The 22,127-nt window shown below is 39.6% G+C and overlaps 1 protein-coding gene across 1 annotated transcript in view; it reads right to left on the minus strand.

Annotated features, from left to right (window-relative positions):
- Positions 1 to 22,127, minus strand: part of LRIG1 (leucine rich repeats and immunoglobulin like domains 1) — a 149,765-nt gene that overhangs the window by 90,220 nt on the left and 37,418 nt on the right. The window contains exon 2 of the mRNA XM_072989406.2: positions 456 to 527. Coding sequence (XP_072845507.2) covers positions 456 to 527 — 72 coding nt within the window. The remainder of the gene's footprint in view (positions 1 to 455; positions 528 to 22,127) is intronic.

Genomic DNA, 22,127 nt, shown 5'->3' on the forward strand with positions numbered 1-22,127 from the left:
TATAGCGATGAAATTGCTTTGCGACACATTTTTTGTAATCGCAAAAGCGATCGTTTCACGATGGTCCCTATGGGGTATTTTCGCTTTGCGATGATCGCAGGGAAGCAATCATCGCAAAGCCCCCATTTTCGCACAGCTGATTGGCGGTTTCAAAATGACCGCAGGGTAAACAAAATGGCCACCCAGTTTTCTGGGACGGATTCCTCGCTTTAAAGGCACCAGAAATGGCGGCGCTATGGAGGATCTTCGCTTAAAGGTGAGTTTAAGCTCATAGGAACGCATTAATCACGTTTTAATGCGTTTCTATGGGCTTTTTATTTCGCTTAGCGATGTTCTCGTTTAGCAGCGATTTTTTCAGAATGAATTAACATCGCTAAGCGAGGCACCACTGTACACAGGGAAATGAAGACAAAGGGGAAATGAGCTTATAGTCCTTTTGAGAGAGAAATACTTACACTTCCTGCAGGTTTGGCAGCTTTGCAAAGGCAGAAGGATCAATCTCTGACAACTTGTTGTGGCTCAAGTTTCTGTTAAAAAGTAAGAAATAGCAGGATCAGTGCAGGAAAAGTCATGGCACTCAGCAAAATTTGGCAGTCAGAATTACTATATAATCCACTTCAATACTATGTATGTTTTTAAAGACATTTATAAAATGAGTGCAAGTTCACCCCACAGAATATTTTTATGAGATCAGTTGTTCTTAAAAGGACGTGTGGGAAAGACTATTTCCATTATTTTATACAGATGTAATACTGAGGCAATGTCCAAATCCTTGTTACGCTGACATAACACAAACAGCATAACTTTCGGAAGTTAAGAAATCACTGTAGTCAGTGGCTGGAATTCATGTGTGGCTGATAACAGATATTGGCCAGACTCTTATTAGTTATGCCAATGAAAATGCAAAGGAATAAATCACAAGAGCAAATTGCCCCCTAGTTAAAGAGATGCCACTTGTATACCATGTCATACAATGAGGAACGCAAGCAACAACCTACTAACCAGGAACAATTTCCTGCTGCAGTTTATGCCATTGCACTTCTGCTGTCATAACTAATCACAGGATTCTGGCCTTTATGTGGCATCATCTTTCATAACCTGTAGCCATCTTCATCAGGCACATACATTTGGTACTGTATTATCTATTCCTACCCTCCAGAGAGTTTATCAAACCGACAGTGCCAATCTCAGTACAGTCCCCCTTCATCATACTGTATGCCAGGCCATTAAGATCATGCAGCAGCCTTTAATGAAGGACTATGTCAAAATTACTTGAAAGCAGATCACCAATCCTCAATTACTAATCTCAGTGGAGCTCTTGAGGAACTCCAAGCAGTTAATAGAATAGGATGTAAGCAATCTTCATTCTTTCTCAGAAAGACTTTTTTGTATGTTCTTAACTACTCTAGCTTGAATCGTATGTTCCACCATTACCCAGATCAAGTATTAGCAGTTCTGTAACTTCAAGGGTCCCTGAAGATCCTCTTTTAGAACTGATAACCTTCCAGGCTCCATTAAACAGGCTAATTTTCAGTGATAGGTTGCATAACTTTGCTAGAATATGAATTATTTTTCATTTCATTTCCTTATGAACTCTTGCATGTAAGCCGTTTGACCTGTTGACTTTTTGTCTCACAATTAACTGGTCCTGCCATTGCTATTTCATTCTAATGACACCTTTTTCCCTAAGGAAAAAAGGGAGCAGGTTCAAGATATACTTCTCAGAAACCATCTGTAGTGATAAGAATACATACAGAGTATATGACACACTGAAAGTATCAAAAGAGTGATCTGGTTAATCCTGATGATTAACCAGAGCCTGCTTTTCAGTTATTTTCACTAATTTGTTGAAAGCATCCAAAGTTAAGAGAAAACAATTTAATTACATGATTCAAATAAACATTAAGATAGGCTTCACTCCAATAGTAAAGAACTTCACCTATAAATTTTAAGATTTTTAGGATGCGGACCACTATCTATGAAATTAATAGTATACTGTAGCCTTATAGGCTTACCCTCACTAAGTAGTTATAGGATACATCAAAATCACTTTTACTTCTTTTGCTACCTATTAAAACTTGCATGTGAAATTATTTTCTCTCATAGGTTAATAAATTAAAACAAGCGCAGCAAAAGGTAGATTTCTGTATCACCAAGAATAGATTTTTAATCCCACCAATGTTTGCCATTCAAACTCTTTTTGTTTATTTCCAACTTTACTCTTTCCATGTAAACTTTCCTAAGGTTATACAGGGCTTTCTGTAGTTTTTGCAGAATCAGAATATCACAGTTCTATTGAAAAAGAACAGAAAAACAAACCAGCTGAAAAGCTACAGAATAAGCAATTAAAATAGATATCAACACAGCCTTATCAACTAAGGGAATGCCAATATCTCGATCCATCAGAATGTGATACAAAAGTAAATTACAGAAATATGCTTTAGCAGACCACATAAGCACAATTTCCCCTGTACAGTACTCTTAATTTTTTTACTTCATATTTCAGCCTTCAACTTAAATTTTATCAAGCGTAGAAACAAGCATTTTTTGCATTACTTTAAAAATCACCATCTCCAATACTAATTTTTAAAATGTTTCAAAGGGAACACAAATAACATTGATTTTTTTAAAGTATTTTTCACTTTGCTGCACAAATCAGTCATACTCCCTAAGACATTTCCAGAAGTTGATCTTAGAAGTCGAGCTTATAACAAAAGGTATGAAACCAGCTAGTCTTTGCTGCTTTTTCTGTGACCCGTAAAGCCAAGAGGCTCCTTAGCCACTTTTCTCCTGCAACCCATCAGCGAGTGCCCTGGGTTCTAAAGAGAGTAGTTTTAAGATGCCAGTGGAGATTACTGGGAGATAAGAGCACACTGAGATGTGTGTACAGGGGTAGGCTATGTGCGCATGTTTGCATATACACACATGTGCATGATGAGCTCTGCTTCCCTGCACATACTAATGTGTGCACGTGACGTGTTATCTGTGTGTGCGTTTTGTCTACCCAAACAGGCTGATCTATAGCTTCAAATAACTTCATGACAAGGAGCAGGGGGAAATGAACACCTGCAGACCTTGCCTGCTCTACTCAGGCTACTTCCAAGCAACCAGGATTTGTCTTTAGGCCACAAACATGAAGCCCTAAGATAAATGTGAAGAGGTTCAATGTAACGAAAGACATCAAACTGTGGATTAAAAAAATTAAAGCACTTTCGAAAGTAAGTCTATATATCCCAAGAGGAAAAAAAGGCAAAACAAAAATGCAATTTGTCCAGATTAGGGTAGCAAAGAATCCCTTCCTCAACACCTGCTAACAAACCACAAAGTCAAGCCCGAGCTCGTCACACAGAGATGAAGAGGGAAAAGGGCAGGTGACACACGAGCCCTGCAGTCAATTATTTCTCAAAAGGAATGCACACACGAACACAGAGTCAGACACACTTATGTAAGAATAGCAGATGCCTTTTTAAGTCTTGCCATTCCATTACGTCTCAGAGTTCCAAATGACTTCATTAAGTGTTAAGATTCTTAAGAAATGGAAAACATTTGCATACTCAATTTAAAAAGGAATGTGCGTTTGGTTGTTGTAGGTTTTTCAGGCTGTTTGGCCTTGTTCTGGAGGTTTTTCTTCCTAACGTTTCACCAGTCTCTGTGGCCATGGGCATCTTCAGAGGACAGGAGTTAGAACTCTTGTCTGTGCTCTGAACCCCTGTCCTCTGATGATGCCGGGCACAGAGACTGGCGAAATGTTAGGAAGGAAAAAAACGTCCAGAACACGGCCAAAGAGCCCGAAAAACCTACAACAATGGATCCTGGCTTTGAAAGCTTTCGATAATACATTGAATGTGTGTTTGTTTGCTTGTTTCTATAACTTCTTCATAAATCTGAATTTATATTCCCTGATGACAGATCAGAGGAGCTCATCATTCTAAGACAAGGGAAGAAAAAGTATCTAATGACATAATGAGACTACAGTGGGGTCTCTACTTAAGAACGTCCCTACTTAAGAACAATTCCACTTAAGAACAGCTCCATTTGCTAAATTTTGCTTCTACTTGAGAACAAAAATCCAAGACAAGAACAGGAAAAAAAAACTTTCCTGCTCTTTTTTTAACCTTAGGTCATCTTAGGTTAAAAAAAAGTTCTCCCCCTAGTGGTAGAGTACGTATTAACCAGCTTTGCATTAGTTCCTATGGGAACTAATGCTTCAATGTACGAACGCACCTCTACATAACAAAAAAACAGCCAGAACAGATTAATTGGTTTTCAGTCCATTGCTTCAAAATTAGCTTTGTCAGAAGTTCTTTTAACACTGTTCCCTGACCTAAGGGAAAAAAAGAGAAAAAAAATCCCCCTCTAGTGGTAGAAGGCGGAATAGCAGCTTCCCATTAGTTTCTATGGACGGAAAAGAGCAGATACAGATTAAATGGTTTTCAATGCATTCCTATGGGAAATGCAGATTCTACATAAGAACTTTTCCACTTGAGAACCACCTTCCAATACGGATTAAGTTGTTAAGTAGAGACTCTACTGTAAAAAGAAGCAATGAAAATAGTGAAAAAAGATGAGTCATCACAATGCTGTTAATATTACCAGCAGATAAAAGATGTCCAATTGTTGTTGTTCTAAAGGTTTTTACTTGGTACCAAAGGGCAAGAGCTTCAGCACCAGGCGTAGCTCCCTACAAAGAAAGTTCTACCAATGGGACATCTGTATCATTCTTGGGATGTTTCTGCCTCTGGTGCCAAGGTTAACTCAGCCTGCCTACAGACCTCAACTATAAAAGGAAGCATTCACTATCCTGCTTTAAATACAAAAACATTAAGCTAGGAATGAGTGCTGATATGTAAGCTGTTTTGCTCCCATACACATAAACATGATTTTCAGGTTTTGAAAGCCTAATTTCAAGTACAGTGGACCCTCGACTTACAGACTTTTCGAGTTACAGACTTCTCTGGTAGCAAAATTTAGGTTCGACTTGCAGCCGGAGAATCGACCTACAGACCAGAAAAAAACCAAAATGGAACAAAAATGGAACAAAAACGGCCGGTTACGGGATTAATCGATTTTCAATGCATTGTAGGTCAATGGAGACTCAACTTACAGACTTTTCGACCTGCAGCCACCATTCCAATACGGATTAATTCCGTAAGTAGAGGGTCCACTGTAATGGAAGAGGCAAAAGTGGTACTGATATTTAATCATCAATTTGGCATTACAAATAAAAATGTTTTCATTTTACACACTAGGGCCATCTTCTTCCACTTCTCATAAATATGGCAGTTTACTCTTGGGTCAGAGGAAATTGTTTCCCCGTAGCCTGCATTACATGGAGATTTCTGTAAGCAGAATTCAACTCTTTAAATCCACTACTCTTCTAGCATGGCTTACTGACTGTACCTGTTAAAGTCCAACCATTGAAAAATAAACTACAAAACAGAAGCATTTAACCTTACATGATACAACCTATGACTCCAAAATGCTGCAGCCAGATTGCTAACTGGGGCTGGTCACAGAGAACATATAAATCCCCTATTACAGCAGCTCTACTAGCTGCCAATCCATTTAAGGACACAATTCAAAGTGTTGATTTTAACCTATAAAGCTCTAAATGGTTTTTAAATACTTTGTTTAACGATGTAAGCCATCTTAGGTCCTTTTTAAGGAGCAAAGCAGTGTAAAAATGAATTAAACTAGCTCACAGATTCTGAATGAATGAATGAATGAATGAATGAATGAATGAAATAAATGAATGAATAAAATAATTGAAGAATACAGTAAAGATTGTAATCAGAAAGTTAAATACAGCATGCATATGCACAAATGGAAATACAACACAATTAAATTCTGATATATCATAAATGTAACATGATAGTACTATTTTTTTTTTACACAAGAGCTTGAAAAGTCTGGATTAAAAAAATCACCTTTCTACCTACCACTGCATTTTTCAGCACACTATATCCCCAAACATTTTGGCACCTTTTGCTAACTGGCAGAAGAGTGACAGCAAAGAGGAGGAGGGAACATCGAGGAATGTCTGTTAATGCCAAATGCGGCTTTCATTAAACACTTTGTCAGCCTTTGTCCTAACACAACTTTTCAGCCTTTCGCACACAAAAGAAACCAAGAGCCCTGAACAATCAGAATCCCGCAAGAGAAATTCCTCCGGCTAATCTGCCGAAAGATAGCTGCCTGGTCTGCAGCTTTGCTGAATAGGCACCCCGACCGAAAACAAGAAATCTCTGCAGATGTGCTGTAGCCCAGCAAAATAGAGCGCCAGGCACACATGGCTGGACTTGAATAGGGAAAAAGAAAGCTGCTAAGTTGCTTATGAAGGCACAGTGTATAGGCAGAAAACCAACAAGGACCCTTTTTCTTTTTTTTTTTAAAAGCCCCACAGCTTTTCAAAAGACCACAGCTGAACTTCAACCTATTAAACTAGCTCACAGATTCTGAGCGGGATTTGATGAATTTGCTTTTCCTTCCCCTCTGCAGGATACAAGCAGAAACCGGAAGCTACAGGACACAGGGTCAGTTTCCAAAAAAGTTTTTTTTTAAGTGAATACATCTTTGGAAAGAGTGTGTGACAGAATAGGCTATCTGAAGAAATTTTTTTTTTCTTCAGAAGATCTGAGCAGCAACAATAAAAGACAAATATAAAAATCTGCTACCCTGAATATGTGGTTTCCCCATGTGCTAATACTGGGGGTGAGCACAAAACGAGGAAAGAATATCACTTCAAAAAGTAAATACTAACATTCTTCTGATGTAACAAGCAACATTTACCCATTAATTCAAATCTTTAGGAGGAATCCTTGGGATCCTTCAGTGGTTCCTTAAAAAATAAAAAAGTAACATATCTAAAATGCATTTGCAGATCACTTGTTTTTAAAGTAAATGTGTTCATTTCTGCAATCATCTTTCTGAGCCCAGGAAAAACCATGTACTTAGTTACTACTAAATAAGGAGGAAAGGTTTATATCTCAACTGGTGATGCGTAAATCATGCCTTGTTCTCCAGAGCAGAATTTATGCCAGGCTTTTGGATACACAAGAGAAGGTCAGAGCCCACTTTTGGGGGGTGGGACGGAACCTGCTAACCGCCCCTCCGTCCAGTATTTTTAGCTTATGGCATATATGCTAACAAATTCAGTCATGCTGAAAAACAAAGTCCACAATATGTGAATACTTAATGAACAGCTGCACATTAATTACAGGAAATGAGATAATATGAAAACTGAAGTCCTCTTTCACATACAGTATTCTATAACAGAAGAGAGAGCCTTACGCAGAAAAGACAGCCTTACGCAGAAAAGAGAGCCGGGATCCGTAGTGTTGTTCACCACCTCTGCCCAGATCCCCACCCCACCCCCAAACACCCAGAGTTTCATGTGATGGCTGTCTTCACTCAGGGCATTGGTAACACTGCTTTATTGTGATCCCTACAGATTTGTAGGGAGGCAGCTGTGAGGGGACTTCACTATTATTCTTGTGTTTACTTAACTAGTTCCATCTGCGCCCATCTGAGATTGAGAGACTAAGAAAAGCACAGAAGTGTACTATATTCATTTACCTTTGTGTTGGCCTTAAGTGCAGTCATGTCAGATCACATTATAGGACCATCAAGCCAATGGTCTTGCTCATGCTATACAAGATAGCTCCCCTACATATATCCTATTTACCTTCTCTCCCTATGCAGGAAGATAATGGATTTGAGATGGTACATATAGGTAGTCCAAACTACAAGAGACCCTGAGGGCAACTAATTTCAGTAGATTCAAAGGCGGAGTTAGGCAAATTGATGAAGAGTAATTGTGCTAGTTAGTCATAAGAGTCTAGTCTAACAGGATCAAAGGCAGAATGCATCCAAATATCACCTAACAGAGAGCAACACTGTTATCAAGTCCTCGTTGTGGGCTTCCCATAGTGCTGGAAATAACTCTGTAAAAATCATACAGAGTTATTTCCAGCTTTCAATCAGTTTCTAGAATTGCAAGTTCTTCATCATAGGATTGCTCTTCAAAAGAGTCTGTCACCCTTTTATCTCTTCTGTATAGATACTCGGTACACTCCTTCCACATCTTTACTTTCTCTGGTCTAGTATAGTATGCCTCTCCATTGGTTATTTAGCATTTCTAATCTAGGCTTAAATCTCCTCCTAATTTATTGGTCTTCAGAAAGATAGCTTTTCTTGTTTGCCTTTTGTTGTTCTCCTCTACTTCTTTGCAATGGTTATTGTAATAGTTCTCTTTGTCTGTATATGAAAGTCACTGAAAAACTGTGTTTAGATTCCTAGCCCTATTTCTATCGCCTTTAACTTTTGTTTCTAATCTGTCCTCTAAAATTTTTAGTTTACAAATTTCTTTACAATTCCTTTACAATTTTAAGGCAATCCTGGGGGGAGAGCAGGTAGCTCCAACCTAGTAGTTCATCATGAAGCATGTCCACTTACCCTGAAAGAGATAATAAAAGTTGAGAAGGAGGAGCATCCCTTGAGGATTAATGGAAGCAATATTCATTCATTCATATGCTGTCTTTCTCCTAAAAAACGATCCAAGGTGGCTTACAGTACAGTGGACCCTCAACTTACAGACGGCTCAACTTACAGACTTTTCGAGTTACAGACTTCTCTGGCCATAAAATTTAGATTCGACTTGCAACCAGAGAATCGACCTACAGACCAGGAAAAAACCAAAATGCAACAAAAATGGAACAAAAACGGCTGGTTACGGATTAATCGGTTTTCAATGCATTATAGGTCAATGGAGATTCGACCTACAGACTTTGACCTGCAGCCACCATTCCAATACGGATTAATTCCGTAAGTAGAGGGTCCACTGTATTAAAATGTTGTGAAGGTTAGTCTAGAAGCAATGACAGGAAGTGAGGGAACTATGTGTGTTAGACACCATAATGTTTGTGTGTGTTGTGTGTTTTGCCCAATTTTTGTTGGAAGAGGGGTATGCAAGATGTTTTAATAGTGTCTGTGCTTCTCTGAGCATCACAAGTGAACCTATACCTAAACAGATGTAAGTTTTTTTCCCCAGTTGGCAAAGATGTGCCTCATCCTTCTGGATTCAAGTCCCAAGTCCTTCCTTTGCAGCAGTTTGCCTTCTCCAACCTGGTACTGCAGCAGCATACTGGAGTTCACAAGAATGATTTGCTATTTTTAACCTCAGATCACCCACTTCTGCCTTATACTGGGCTCCTGGGCAAGTTACTATGCTTTTCATGGTTATTGTGGATTTTTCGGGCTCTTTGGCTGTGTTCTGAAGGTTGTTCTTCATAACGTTTCACAAGTCTCTGAGGCTGTTATCTTCAGAGGACAGCACTCTGTCCTCTGGTGCAGTTTGTTTGGGAGTATTTACGGCTGTGAGATCAGCTTTTGTCCTTTTCAGGAGAACGGGTGATTATGGTGATCAGTGTGTTTTTGTTGTGGGTGTATTGTTGTGATAAGGAGGAGAGATTATCTGTCACTGTGATTGATGGGTGTCGTTAGCTGGTCGAGTCAGCAAACAACAGCAAACTCCTACACTAAATTCTTAATTTGTGGCAATTCACCACCTAGATTTATACTGGCAGTTGTCACTGATGGGATTTTGGCCAATAGATTAAACAAACCCATTATAAAACTCATTACAAGGTTTATAACAAAAGAATAAATATAGAAAACCAGAGCCATATAATGAGAATGAAAAATTGAGAAAGTCTGGACAAAGAAAGATTTTTCATGTCACAGTAAAGGCTATCAAATGAGCTTCTGTGGAGATGCCATTACCCAGGCTGAGCATCATCAACGAAAAAGCACTGCCAGCTTATCATCTCTCTCACCTCCAAAGGGGAAAAAAACCCAAGATTTCTGACATGCGAGTAAAGCCAAGATCTATGTTATGTGACAGAATTGTGAAGTTTAAGAGTGCCATGCCAGAGCATTTTACAGCGTCTATTCAGTACCCCAACCATCCCTCCCCCCCACTTGGAATGAATTTATCTGTTTTAAGATTTATTTACTTTGAACTGTGCAAATTATATAGTATAATAACAAAGCATTCTGTGTTCATAAGGCTTTCATTTCTAACTTTTCTTTTTAAAACATGCTGTTGGGGCAGCCTTGTTTTTAATTTCATTTTCTCATCCCCTCTCTTTAAAAGTATGGATTTGCTGTTGTCTTTCGCAACTGCAAAGAGCACAATGAGAACCAAACACTTTTGCTGGTTTTTGTTTGTTTGTGCCTCTTTTAAATGGAGGTGTCCAGTTTCTACAACCATATGCCTTGTCTCCGTCTAAGAAATCAATGGTCAATAATAATTTAGTCTCAGAGCCATGGTAGGATTTTATTACTAATAAAACCCCAGGCAATTTAATGGATCCTGAAAACTGGCCACTAAAAGGAATCTTGGTAATTTCATTCAATCCCCCTGTCTCACCCTCTTCAGAAGGGCCTGAATAAAAATGCTACAAACAGAAAAGAGATAGTGTTACACTGAGAAAGAATTTTCGTTACGTGTATACTAATTCCTTTGGAACTGTATATTCTTTACATTCAACGGCTCCAAATGGCAGTGGAACTGTGAACATGTCTTTCTTCTAACTGCTATTTTTCCAAATGAAATGCATTTACTTCCATTTATTTGTTTATCTCTCCCTGGAGGAACCTTCCATCCTATATTTCAGTAACATGAGCCAGTTTCATTGCAGGAGCTCCACAACATGTTAATTGTAATATCAATTCCATTTGTTTAAATACACAATTATTGTTCTTATTTTAAATTAATTATTTGCACTGAAGAACTAAATCCAATGGACAATCTTGCACCTGGCATTCTGAATCCAGTTTGCCTGAATGAAATCTTCGTTTTATGTGCTTTATGATGATTGTCCTTTGTGTCTACCTGAAACCATTCAATCGTTCCCCTTTGCATGATCATGTAAAAACCCATATAAATTAGCTCCATCCATCACTGAGAAATATAAAATGAGAATCAGGGACAGAATTGAGCAAGCAAGTTTGCACAACGCAATGGAAAACTTGTGTTCTTGAAATAGAAGTTTTCCAAAATCACAGTCTCCTCCGGCTACCCATTCATTAATATTTCCTTTTAGCCCAAATTAATTTGTAGAGGAGTGTTTTTTATTTTCCATCTTTCAAAGCACTGCCAAAGAATTTGGCAACACATTGGCATAAGATAAATCAAGTTAAGACAAGATCTGCTGCGCAGTATCTGAAGTTGAGTCTCATCTAAAAACCTGAAATGGAAATGCAAAAGCTTCTCCCTTTTCCCAGCCCTTTCTGTAAGGAGCCCTCCATTTTTTTTAAAAAAAAATGTCAAGCCTGATATATAGCAATATAGATACTTAGATATACCTTGAGGGAGCTAGACACCTGTGTGTGGGTGTATATATCACAAGCATAAATTAGTTAACAGATCATTTGTCACTGCAGCTGTTCTCTGATATCTGATCGGGACAGAGAAGTTTAAAATAAAAATCAGCAGGATGTCAGACCCTGGATTTCATGGAAAACAGCCATGGCACAGAACTTCAGTATTGTGTGGGAAGATCTTACAGGAATTCTAGTCTGGATCTATTTCAGAGTCCCTTGTAGCACTCATAATTTGGAACACATAGAATATAAAATTTTCCAGTGTAACTGTGGCATAAGATAGATATTCAAAGCAGAAGGAAGAGACATAAAACTACATACCCTAATGCATAGATTGTCTGAGCCATTCTGTTCATAAACAGTGTACAGACTGGCTAGGACCGAGGAAGAATGCTCACATCAATTTAAACCTTGCAATGCAACAAAACTAAGCCTATTTGTCATGCCCAAATTTCAGCAAGCTCATATCAAATGGTTCAAACTGTAACATAGGCAGAACAGCAAGCTGATGAGCTGTCCCAATTTTTTTTAAGAAACTCAAGGAGAGTTCCATAGTTCTCATAAAAATGATACACTACCAATAGGGGCTGGTTGTGACCCCATTGTCATGGTCAGACCACTTCCTGGTCAAGTTTAGTCTATTAGCTTCTTCTCCCCTCTGCAAGGGTGGAGGATCTATTAAGATGATCGGAGACTAATGGATCCAGATGGATTCCTGAATGCTCTGGGGGATTATCCATCTGATTATCCATCTGATATGGAGACCTCTGGGTAGTGTGGGCGGCATATAAATTGAATGAATGAATGAATGAATGAATGAATGAATGAATGAATGAATGAATGAATGAATGAATGAATGAATGAATGAATAAATAAATATATAAATAAATAAATATGGTTGGCGCTCCTGTCGAAGCTCAGGTCACCTTATGGAATAGGGAGATGACCCAGGCAGTTGACACGATTGCGCCTAAGCGCCCTCTCCCTGCTGCCAAGCCCAGACAGCCCCTTGGTATACTTCTGAACTGCGGGCGATGAAGCGAGAGGGGTTGGAGTGCAGATGGAGGAAATCCCACTGGGAGTCCGATCGAACACGACTTAGAGCCCATTATTGGGCCTATTTCGTGGCAATACGGCTGGCGAAACGGCAATATTTTTCCAGCTGTATTGCTTCCTCAGAATGTCATCCAGCAGAGCTGTTTCGGGTGGTCCAGGATCTTCTTCAACCGGGAAATCCGGTGGAGGTCCCGGACTGCTCATCAGCTCACTGTGATGAGTTTGCCATCCATTTTGAGGGGGAAATCGCTCAGATTTGCAGTGGGTTGGACTCCACAGTTACTGCAGAATCAGAGGATGTGTCCAGTGTGCCGTGCTTAGGTCAAGTATTAATGGATGAGTTTCAATTGTTGAGACCTGAGGATGTGGACAGGGTGCTTGGATCTGTCCGTTCTACCACCACTCCGCTCGACCCTTGCCCATCCTGGCTAATTGGAAGATCAGCCAGGGGGGTTCGCACCTGGGTCCAGGAGGCCGTGAACGCCTCTTTGAGAGAGGGAGTGGTCCCTACTGCCTTGAAAGAGGCAGTAATTCAACCAATCCTTAAAAAGCCTAACCTGGACCCAAGGCTGGTGGCCAACTACCGACCAGTGGCGAACCTCCCTTATTTGGGCAAAGTGTTGGAGCGGGTTGTGGCCGGGCAACTCCAGGCGCTGCTGGATGAAACGGACTTTCTGGATCCACTTCAATCGGGTTTCAGGCCGGGTTTTGGTAAGGAGACTGCCTTGGTCGGCCTGTACGATGACCTTTACCGGGAGAGAGACGGGGAGTGTGACCCTGTTGATACTCCTGGACCTCTCAGCGGCTTTCGACACCATCGACCATGGTGTCCTTCTGGATAGGCTTGCTGGGTTGGGAGTTGGGGGCACCGCTTTACAGTGGTTCCTTTCCTTCCTGGCTGACCGTGTCCAGAGGGTGGTGCTGGGGGACAGTTGCTCTGCCCCATGGCAGTTATGTCATGGGGTTCCTCAGGGCTCAATACTGTCCCCCATGCTGTTCAACATCTACATGAAACCGCTGGGAGAGGTCATCAGGAGGTTTGGGCTGAGGAGTCAGCAATATGCTGACGATACTCAGCTCTACCTCTCGTTTTCCACCAATCCAGGTGAGGCAGTTTCTGTGCTGAACTCGTGTCTGGACCAGCTGCGGAAATTATACCAGCTATGGCCCTACCTGGACGAGCGGAGTCTCATGACAGTTACACATGCACTGGTAACATCCCGCATAGATTACTGCAATGCGCTTCACGTGGGGCTGCCTTTGAAGACGGTCCGGCGACAGCAACTGGTCCAGAATCGAGCGGCGCAACTGGTGAGTGGTGCAGCCGCCAGGGAACATATCAAGCCAATTCTGTGTAAGTTACATTGGCTACCAGTTGCTGCCCGGACCCAATTCAAAGTGGTTGTTTTGACATATAAAGCCCTAAATGGCTTGGGCCCTGGATACCTGAAGGACCACCTCCTCCCATATGAACCTACCAGGCAGTTAAGATCTAACCAGGGGGCCCTTTTGAAAGAGCCATCCCTTAAGGAGATAAGAGGGAGGACTTGTAGAGAAAGGGCCTTTTCGGCAGCTGCCCCCAGACTATGGAATGCCCTCCCGACTGAGATTTGTCTGGCGCCGACGCTGATGACATTTCGGTACCAGGTCAAAACCTTCCTGTTCCAGAAGGCTTTTAATTGAAATAATATTAGCTGTGGGTCCGATGGCAATTTTAATATATATTTTAATTGTATTTTAATTGTTCTAAATTTTATTGTATTTTAAATGTTGTAAGCCGCCCAGAGACCTTTGGATAGTGTGGGTGGCATATAAATTTTTTAAAAAAGTTTCTAATCATTTGCAAAAGCTTTAAGTCCCTTTTGGAGACCAAGAAGCAATTCCAGCTGCAATAACCAATCAATTTTTTATTACATAACTTTTCTAGCACACTCTAATTTATATAACGCCAACACTGATAATGGCAGTTGGACTATATTACAAGGAAGAGCATACTGATTACATTTAAACAGTGTCCATATATATCTATTGAACTGTGAATGCAGGTAGCGAAAGCCAGTCTTTACATTATACAATCCATTACATTATACAGAATGGATGGAGGAAATTATTGGACGCCATTTCATACTTCACACTTCTTGAACAGAAATCCACTGCCAGATTGCCTGGGGCAAGTACATCCTGCCTTCTAGGAGCTATACCCAGGTAGATCCCTATACTAGAGATCCCATTTTCCTCTGCATTTTTCAGGCAGGCAAGAAACAGCCAAGTCCTCTTCTATGCAGGCAATACCTCCGTAAGTTCTTACCTTCTCCATATTCGGCTTCAATAAGAGATAGTCCCTGCTTCCTTCTCAAATGCTCTGTGCATGCCAGAGGTTGCCTGGGAAGGAACTGGTGGCAACCACAAACAATAGCTGTCTACCAAGCCAAACCAAGATTTGTGGACCCTTGATCATATGAAAACCACAGGAGGGTCTTGGATGTGTTATGCAACTGTCAGATGAGAAAAGTGGTTTATTTTGAAACGAGGAGAACAACTTAACAGATGCAACCCTCCTCACAGTTAAAGTGGGACTGTCTAGAATTGCATTAAATATATATTATTGGTAACACAAACACCCTGCAAAATCTCATACAATAAATGAGTGCATAGCTAGTTTTATTAGTTCTCTGCATCACTAAATTGAAGGAAAGAGAGCATGCACATTAAAGACTTCTCAAATGAACAACCATAAGGGCAACAAAGGTACCTCAGTGACAAAACCAATGTAGGCAACACAATAAAAGCTTAGCTCCCACATGCCATATACAAAACAAGTTCACTCATTAGACTCCATCAATTCCTCAGCTTATAATAGCAGTCTAGCTAGAAACCCTTCCATTTGGCAATACAGTACATTGGTTGAAATCCTGTTGTGCAGCTTCATGTGTGCAATGGCAACAATGTCATCAGCAGTGAAAAGCTGCCACTGATTACAAGTTTCTCTTGGCAATTTGGGGGTGTACATAGCTTCCTCTCATTACATGCAAGTTATGTGCACCCAGAAATCACCTTTAATTAGCAGCAATCAGAATGTCAATTGAAAGAATCTTCTACCGCCTGCTCAGATTCCAGGAGACTGCCTTAATCTCAGAAGGATTACAACATGCCCCATTCTCATAACTATTCTCTTCCTGCAACCTTCTCACTAGCACCAAAACCAAGTCCATCTCTTTCATTTAAAACAACTGGAGGATGATTATTCTCATCAGAAACTACCTTCACATAAACGCAAATCACTTACATAGTTATTAATGTGGAGAAACCTCTATACGTACTTACATAACTCACAATTACAGATATGGACCTACGTACTGTATAAGTAGACAAGAAAAGGAGAGAGGGACTTTTTGTGAAACAAGGATGCACAACTCCATTCATAATTCACTCTCCACATAACATGCAAACAAAATTACACATTAAGGAAAATGAATATCTCCAAAGAAGTTCTGAGTCCTTTGGTTTTATGCTCAGTTCTTGATAGTGTCAATTCTATCAGCCTAAATCCTTTTGCCAGTCCCAGATGGAATACATTCAGAGAATTAATAGGATCAATGTCTACCATATTAAGCACTAATAACTGTACACAGGCCTTGGTATAATCTCTTTGCTTATTCATACAGTAGACTTAGGTGTCAAAGGAAACACAAGAATATTTTAGAAATATTTACTGATGAAGAACAACGTAAGTAGCACACAACTGTGGCACTTAATAATCTACCATGTAAACAATACTTCCATTAATAAGTTTTTTTCAAATGTTCAACATGCTGAACTACTTAGAGAACTCAAAAAAGTCTTTCTCTCTGTGTATGTTTAAGGTGCATGGGGTTTCTTTAAATAAAGAATGTACCAATCAGAATGTACCAACTCTTTATAAACATTTTCATGTCTTTTATTACTTATGTTTGTTTCTCAAGCTCTATCTCTCTTTCTCATATTAACTAAACATCACCCCAAAATGTAACTAAAGGGGCAGCAGAATGTGAAATAAAGCAGGAATAATGATTGATTGTCTGACTAATTCTCTTTACATCACTATAAAAGGTGTGTTTTAGATAGGTGTGCATTTGTGGGCAGCTACCACAAAAACACAGGAAACGCTTCTATCAAGTGTCACATTATAAAGAAAGGCAAAGCTGTCAACAGATTTGACAAAGAAACTCTGTACACAACTCCTGTATGAAATGAGATTAATAGCACTGTTCCTCCTGCAATTTGTTTGAAATTATACTGGATAGATAATCAAATGATATCTAGACCTACAACTAAATCATTGTATTAATTAGCCTACTGCACAAGCACGAAGCTTGGTGTATTAAGAATCTAATTTGAGCCAAAACCAACACACGATTCACTCACTGTTATGGCACATGTTCAAACTGACTCATTCATTTTGCTTGTTTGATTCAGACACTTTTCAAAGGATGTTTCAATCTATACCATCATACAATTATTAAACCACAGTTTGAGGATACTAATAAACTACAACATGTCCAGAGGGGGGCAACCAGGATGGTGAAAGGTCTGGACTTGTTGGAACTGTTAGTAAAAAGAAACCCACAGCCATTGAATTTGTTCTGAAGAAATCATATTGGGATCAAGGTAGCTAGACTTGTACAATACATTTGTGCTATAGGAAAGGAAAACAGAATTGTAGCAATAACTATTACTGCCGCCAAATGCTGACAACAAGACCCAGCTGGTCAGCCCTATGAGCTACGATCCCAAGATGCTAAATCAAATTTAAAAGTATTTGTTATAACATTAAAATACTACATGTCATCAAGTCCGTGGAAACACTAATAGGTCATTTCAGCTAAATGTTGACAACGCAGTAAAGATAATGCTTCATTGTGGCATATGATATCAGGATATCCAAGTCTATAAAATATCTGGGTATATACAAAAAATATCTACATTGTGGAGAAAAGGAAAATTTTGATAAATTGGAGCAAGAAGTTACAAGTATATTGTAGAAAATTTGAAAGACTGGATTAATGTTTTGGTATAATAATATCAAATTTGGAATAATAATATCCAATAAGGATTTTACTGAAGATTATATTTTTGTTCAGCATGCTGACAACAAAAAAATCAGAAAAGTAGAAAGAATGGCAAAATATGATCAATAATTTTTCCAATGCACATAAAAGACCAAGGATTATTAAAAAGAGAAAGTATAAACCTCAAAACGTAGAAGATCTTGGGCCTTCCTAAGTTTATGTTATATAGTTAATCAAATGAGACATGTCAGATATTATGTCTCAGGCTAATAATTTAATATGGGCAAAGATGGAATTGCAGGCAGTTGGTGCTATGTTGAGAATACTCTTTTTAAACAAAATAATCAGAGGACTATGAAAAAACTGAAAATATTTTCTTAAAAATATGTTACAAGTTTGGAATAAGTAAAGATTTAACCCATTAATTTCTCCATTATATCCAGTAACAGAGATAGATAAATTTCCAGGGAATTTGAAAGAGAATATTGAAAATTTACTAAGGAAGAAATAAATTGTCAAATTAAAGGACTGGTTGGAAAAGATGATTTGTTGTTGTTTAGTCCTTTAGTCATGTCCGACTCTTCATGGACCAGAGCACGCCAGGCCCTCCTATTTTCCACTGCTGCTCAGTTTGGTCATATTTATGTCGGTAACTTCGTTGACCCTGTCCAACCATCTCGCCCTCTATTGTCCCCTTCTCCTTCTGCTTTCACATTTTCCCAACATCAGGGTCTTTTCCAGGGAGTCTTCTCTTCCCATGAGATGGACAAAGTATTGGAGCCTCAGCTTCAGGATCTGTCCTTCCAGTGAGCACTCAGGGTTGATTTCCTTCAGAATGGATAGGTTTGTTCTCCTTGCAGTCCAGGGGACTCTCAAGAGTCTCCTCCAGCACCACAATTCAAATTTTTGGCTTAATCTAATTCAATTAGAACAATGGCCCAAGAAATGGTAAAAAGAAATGGTAAATGTAGGTGTTTTACAAGATTTTAAGAAATTATAGCAGAGAAGGGAAAATTAGATTATGATAGAGATAACAAGTAAAATTTATAGGATATTCAAACAAGCAGAGGACCAACAAGATGTTCATAAAGCATTATGGAAACTTGATTTCAAAAAGGAAATAAATGTATACTGCTTGTATACCTATCTCACAGGACTAAAGGACTCTTTGGGAAGTTTACAATTTAATTATGCAGGCTACACGTCCACCGCTCAGCAAGCTGGGTACCCATTTTACCAACCTTGGAAGGATGATAGGATGAGTTAGCCTTGAGCCAGCTACATGAGCCTAGGATTAAACTCAGGTCATGAGCAGAGTCTTCACTGGACTATTGCAGTTTAACCTCTGCACCATGAGGTGTAGAAGAATATATGGGAGAAAAGAATATTAAAGTTTGTATCTATAAGAGTAAAGGAAAATCAGTTAAATTAGTTTGTAGATGGTATTTGACTCCAAGGAAACTAAATTATATGAATAAACATTCTACTTTATGTTGGAGAAGATGTAAGAAAGTAGGTACTTATTTCCATATGTTGTGGGAATTTGAGAATATATTGAAAACTGGCAGGCAGTTCTGGAGAACAATAAAAGAAGAGGAAGAACATAGATGGAGGAAGAAGATTATTGCAAGAGGTTCTGTCTACGGTGGTGGGGAACACAGTTATATTATATTTTGATATGTGTATTTTATGTTTATGTTTTAGTTAATAAAAAATAATAAAAAAAGAAAACTTGCAGGCAGGTTTTTAATGAAATAAATAAAATATTAAGGATAAATATAGATGTTTGTCCCTAAGATAGCTCTTTTATCAATATTTGACATTAATGAATGTGGATGAACAAAGTATTAATTTCAAATGCATTTACAAAACCAAGATTAATTGTAGCAAGGAGAGGGTAAATTAAGCATGATACAAGGAAGCTTGGAACACAACTATTATTGATAATTTAACATGTGAAAATTAAGAAGGGATTATTACATAAGTATATTTTTATTGATATATCAGTAGATTTTATTGAGTGTGATTAAAAAGAGTGCTATGCCTTCACAAAAATCAATGAAATTTTGGGATGGGATCATGAATCCAGAAGGAATAAAAATCACTTGCATCTTCAGATGGTCCCAGTTGAAAAGGGGCACACATTTGTATTGTTTTGTGTTACTTTGCTTTTAAATTTTTACGATTGGTGTTATATTTCATTTTGTAATGTTTTAATTAAATAATTATTTTTAATTAAAGAATTGTGTTTTTTAAAACAGCAATTTTTTTAGAAGTTGTTAAATTCACAGATTTCTTAAAGATTACCCCACTGTGCTGAGCCCTTGGAAACTTCCTTTTCTGACTTGTGTTCATAACTCCAATTGCAGGGCTAAAACTTTATAGCCATGAAAATCTTCTTTTAAATTTTAACTGAGGACACTTTTCCATAAGCCAGTCTCCAGAATTACATTGCAAACAGTAAGGGAACAGCAACGCACAACCGTCCAGCCTTTTATCTCTAGCAACAAGGCAACCTGCCAGTTGTTCCTGCATTAATAGCCACAGAAAGTACACCAGGTGTGTATCTCCTTCTTGGGATGTGTTGCTAACCGATCTTTTCCTCCCTCCACTGTACATTCAAAGGGCAGGCTTAGGGTACACACTGTACAGTTCTTGGCAGGTACACAGTTGGCTGGAGCAAATTTGCTGCAGAGCCATTTCAAAGCAACGCCCCCCTAGTTCCTTTATTTCACGGAAGAATGAAGTTTCCAACTCCAATTTATTATCACAGGGCAATATCTGTATCGCAAATGTTTGCAAATCCATCATCCTCCCCTCCTCCATCAGCCTCACGTCTTGCTTCCCCGCAGTTCAGACAGACAGCAGGCCTTTCACACCTCCCTACTGTAAAGCTGTCCAGAGCAATTACCCCACTTCAGCTAGATAGGCCTGAGAACACACAGCCGTCTAATTTATAGCTGGTGCAGCCACAACAGCAACAGCAGGCTGGCCCTGAGGGCAGAGGTGGTGGGGAGAGGCAGACCTGAAACTGCCGGAGAAGCATGGCCATGGGGAGAGGGCAAAGAGGCATATGTACGGCTTGCTCACCGAGCTGACAGACCACTAGATATAAGGAGGGCCCACAGAGGACCTCTCACCACTTTCTCACCGCTGTAACATAGCAGAGAACTTAGCATATGATCATAGCACGGATTCCTTGACAACTTAAACAGAGACTTCTACCCATTTCTTAAGGTTACATCATCCTTTACACATTTAGATGCACACTTCAGTTGTTCTGCATTTAAATGGTCACAGGAGAGAAAGCTGAACATTACTGAAACAGCAACGTCTACATTGGCTTGGGCACATCGTGAGAATGGCTGATGGTCAGATTCCAAAGGATCTCCTGTATGGAGAATTAGTGCAGGGAAATCACCCCAGACGGAGACCACAGCTGCGATACAAGGATATCTGCAAGTGGGATCTGAAGGCCTTGTAAATGGATCTCAACAGATGGGAAATCCTGACATCTGAGTGTCCAGCCTGGAGGCAGGCAGTGCAGCATGGCCTCTCCCAATTTGAAGAGACAAGGCAAAGAGTTAATCACAAAAACAGCAAAATCAGGGAACTAGACGGGGTACAGATTGTATTTGTCCTCAGTGTGGAAGGGATTGTCACTCTCGAATTGGCCTCCTCAGCCACATTAGACGCTGTTCCAACTCCTCCATGCAGAGCACAATACCATAGGCTCTCGAGACTGAAGGATGCCTATTCCTATTCCATGGTCACTTGGAACTGCAGAGCTGGAAGGGATTCTATGGATCATCCAGCCCAGTCTCTGTCAAGGAGGCACAGTGGGGAATCGAACTCCCAACCTCTGGGTCTGCAACCAGAGACATAAACCACTGAGCTATCCAACAGTTCTCTATAACAAAAGTAAAATAGCAATGTGACAAAACACCCCTTTTGGGTGACACTCAGTCACACACCAAAGTTTGCCTTCGCACAACCTTTGAATTTGACCAGTTTCCCACTGAACTTCCCAGATCACTAACCACTTAAACAATTCAGTGCTCTTATATATAAGGCCTTCATCTATGTAAAGTCAAGAATTTAAAATCTGCAACCCTGAAAGCCATTTTCTATAACTTCACTACATCTCCAATTTCCTTTTTATAAAAAATTTGCTAGAGAAATTGCAGCTTCTTATATTTTAAATGTTGACATCACTGCTAAGGTACAGTCAACCCTCGATTTACGAACTTAATCCGTTCCGGAAGTCAGTTCGTAAATCGGAAAGTTCGTAAATCGAGCCAGCATTTCCCATAGGAATGCACTGGAAACCACTTAATCCGTTCCGGCCGAAGTCCTCCCATCGAAAAGCTTTCTCCCTGCCTTTTTGGCTTCTGAGGTTTCAAAGGGCTTCCTCCAACATCAGAGGAAGCCTTTTGAAAGCTCCAAAGGCAGGGAGGAAGGTCAGGAAATTCAAATTTCCCACCCTTTCTCCCTGCCTTTTGGGTTCGTAACTCGATCTGCGTTCGCAAGTAGGGTCTGCTACTTGTGATGAGATCGGGTTCGTAACCTGAAACGTTCGCAACTAGGGCCGTTCGTAAGTTGAGGGCCCACTGTACGTGGAAGTGAACTTGATCCATG

This window comes from Pogona vitticeps, chromosome 2, assembly GCF_051106095.1.
Source record: "Pogona vitticeps strain Pit_001003342236 chromosome 2, PviZW2.1, whole genome shotgun sequence".
NCBI classification, from domain to species: domain Eukaryota; kingdom Metazoa; phylum Chordata; class Lepidosauria; order Squamata; family Agamidae; genus Pogona; species Pogona vitticeps.